The 3317-nt window shown below is 42.8% G+C and overlaps 1 protein-coding gene across 1 annotated transcript in view; it reads left to right on the top strand.

Annotated features, from left to right (window-relative positions):
• Positions 1–260: 260 nt before the first annotated feature.
• T265_08014 (hypothetical protein) overlaps positions 261–3317 on the top strand; it is a gene marked incomplete at both ends in the record, with an annotated part of 8797 nt that continues 5740 nt past the window's right edge. The window contains one exon of the mRNA XM_009173701.1: positions 261–401. Within this exon, the coding sequence (XP_009171965.1) occupies positions 300–401 (102 nt within the window). The remainder of the gene's footprint in view (positions 402–3317) is intronic.

Raw genomic sequence — 3317 nt, 5'->3', positions numbered from 1 at the left:
AGAAGAAACGGCGAACGAGCGGACGTTTTCTGCTAACATAGCTGAGTTCAGGTTATTTCAAGCTACTTCAGACATTGCATTTCATAAAAGCATATAAACATAAGTCCATCAAACGAAAGTAAGCTACAAGATGGAGCTCAAACACATTGTTAACTTTGGCCTATCAAGGTATCACTCTAAACCTATGCAAAACTTCCTCAGTCTCCTAGACTGAAGACCTGAGACGTTTTTGTTTATACTTATCAAAGCTCATGAACTCCATCAATAATTAGCTGCGCCAAACGTTTGGTATAGCAGAAATGGACCCGACCCAAATGTTTGGCGCAATGAAATCCGGTGGAGGATTCAATGTTTTGGAGTTCATACGCCAACCTATGGTGATTCTCCGAATAGTAGCAATAGTGAGTATTAAGTCTTTTGCCTGCCTGTCCTCCGTCTAACCACCTCATTTTTCGCAGGACCGATTTGTTACTCTTGTTGCACGTTTTTAAGCAAAAGGAACATCTGGATGACCCATTCATCTGAACTCTAGTCTTTTTACGTATTTGGTATCAAATATTTACTTTGACTAGCTCATTCATAGAAGACTGTCTGGGTCCCGCTTCTTGAATTGCCTAAAACAATTGTTTTGTAAGGAATGGAAGTTACCTTCCATTCGTCCCGAAACTTTGGTTCCTTACATTTTTCAAGTACTGGTTGTAACCCGTCCCTTCATGATCATGACTCTCGTCGAGAGAAACCGTCGTTTCCCCCGGGTTACGATCGGTTCCTTCGTGGAGTTAACTCCTCGAATTCAACAGCCCCCCACCCCTTAAGTGCATTCAGAATTCTATCGTGCTAGGGCAGTGCTGAAAAAGCTCCAATGGAGTTAACTTCGAAAATAACCTGGTCCTCCGGCAAGACGGTGATAGCGTTCCTCATCAGCCGAGAATCGCTCTCAAACCAATCCTCTCCAGAAAAATGCAAAATGGCCCTGGGGAAAACTAAAGACTCCGATTTCTATCCTGAACTTGCACCATACATTCACTTTGTCTATAAGGCAAGTGCCGTTTGAAACCAATGCGGTAGGCATCAGGACCATGTTACTTGGTACTTGTACCAAAGTTGGCTTTCATTATCGACCATGAGCCGAAATAAAATTCATTATGCTTTCGCGTATGCATCTTTCAGAAGGGAAGTACACTGCTTAGTCCAAATCTTCAAATGTTCCTTTTGGGTGCACCTGATTTCGCTTTTGAAGTGGCTTTACTGTAGTCACTTCACTCAGTAATCAACTCTGTTAAGTATTGCTCAGACCATCGCGTACTGTTGTTTTGAGGCACACCAGCTCTTCACAACCTCTCGGAAGTTTCTCAAAACTTTCTGTATTGTTATTCCGTTTAGTTTACACTACTGAAACTGAAGAACTAGTTCACTAAAGTATTTGGTTTGTCAATTTCGATGACAGGAACATGTGAGGCTGCTTAAATATTTCACAGTAAAAAACTTGCGACTTGTTTCCGGCGTCTTGTCAATGAGGTATTGTGACATTGAGCGACAACAAGTTGAGTCTTTTTGTTAACCTGGATTACAATGCTATGCTCAAATGAGGGTTCAGAAACGTATACTTTAGGCTGCGCATCATTGTTCTCTCAACCATGGCTCTCACTTCACGTCTTATAGCTTGTACACTTTAGGGAGGAAACATGGCTTATTAGAAGGCACTGTGTGGCATCATCATGAATATGAATAGAACGATTCCTTTCCACAGCATATTGAACTGACCCAAACCAGTTGCAGCCGATTCAAGCTATAGTTTTGTGGCATCAAAGGCCAAATAACTGAAGATGTAGGTCCTTCGCCCAAATTGGCAAAGTCTCACAACCCACGGTGTAGCCTGATACACGCACCCTTTGATACCCAATGAAATTATTTTTTGACGCCATAATTGGCATAAATTGGCAAATGCAATTCTGGACTTCGATAGCCGTGTGATGACTTCGTCTGTCGCACTACTGTTGGAGTTAATACACATTCCGATGCACGCATGGTAATCCACTACCTACAGTGTTATTTCCTGAATTCTCAGAAGCATGTTCAAAGAATGGTTTTCCTGCAAAATGGCTGCACATTTTGGGTGTGAAGAACACGTCAAACAAGCAGAGCTCTGAACACCGGAGTTTTGAAGACCCTCTAACATTTTCATTGCTGTATCACCAACAACGAAGTCAAACAGAATCGGAGTGAGAATCGTTATCGGACACTACTGCTTGTAGGAAAGCCTTTCAAGAGCTCCCCGTGTGCTTCCTTGAGCCTACAACTGTGAATACAAGCAGCGCACTATACTCAAATCTTCTGTAGCATGACTTGTGCAAGCATTTGATCTAAACTAACCGGTTCACATAATCAAGTGGGCAATGTGGACTACTCCTTCCTACATGCTATTCATCAAAAAGGCAATGGTTCCTAATATAAAATTTCGCGATATACAGTGAAGTGAAATACAAAAGGAGGATTGTCTAGCATCGTTGTTGCATCTGCACGTCTTCCTGACTGGCTCCTGCGTGATTTCTTTATGTGGCCAAAAACGTCAAGAGACATTTTGCATCACCGACCTCGGTGACTGGTATTCTGTTACTCGCCAATCATACTGCCAAAACGGCGTTTATCCATCATCCCACTCGGAGCTTAAATTGGGTGACGTTCACAAACGCTATGGGATCACTTCTGCCGATGTCATCTGACACCGTCATGATGCTCGCTTGTATCTACTTTAATACTGTTATATATTTTACTTTGGCTGTCTTCTACTTGAATGTAAAGCTGTTCCTTAGGCAGGTATGGGCACCGTATTGTTGATCGTCTTCCCTAAGAACATAGGACCGTCTTGCAGCAAGTCACTTTAGCCTTCTCGTTTACTCAGTGCCGCACTCCGCAACATATCCATCTGCTTCAGTTTGTGTATGTATTTTGTTGCTGGTCTTCCGCCACATAGACTAATAACTTTCTTGTTCATCGCCGCGATTGTCAAATCATCCCTGACCGCAATATTTAACACCACAGACAGCGCAACTGGTGCTGCCACTTATGACGTGCGTTAAGTGAGAAAGACATGTTTTAAAAATCGCTGAACCGCACGGTGAGAAATTTTGGTGCTAGCCTAGTACAACCGGTTTAAGCAATCCGATTAAACTACGGTATGAAGGTCGTTGGCCCTTGTTTGTCCTATAGTGTCTCCGGTTTGTAGAGGAAATGACAGGAACTCCATTGGAGAACGGGATAATACTAAGTTCCACTCCCCATGCATGGTCCTCCTCATAGGTAGCTACAATCCGAGA

The sequence above is a fragment of the Opisthorchis viverrini genome (genome assembly GCF_000715545.1).
Source record: "Opisthorchis viverrini unplaced genomic scaffold opera_v5_197, whole genome shotgun sequence".
Classification (NCBI taxonomy): domain Eukaryota; kingdom Metazoa; phylum Platyhelminthes; class Trematoda; order Opisthorchiida; family Opisthorchiidae; genus Opisthorchis; species Opisthorchis viverrini.
This window is presented reverse-complemented; position numbering and strand designations above follow the sequence as displayed.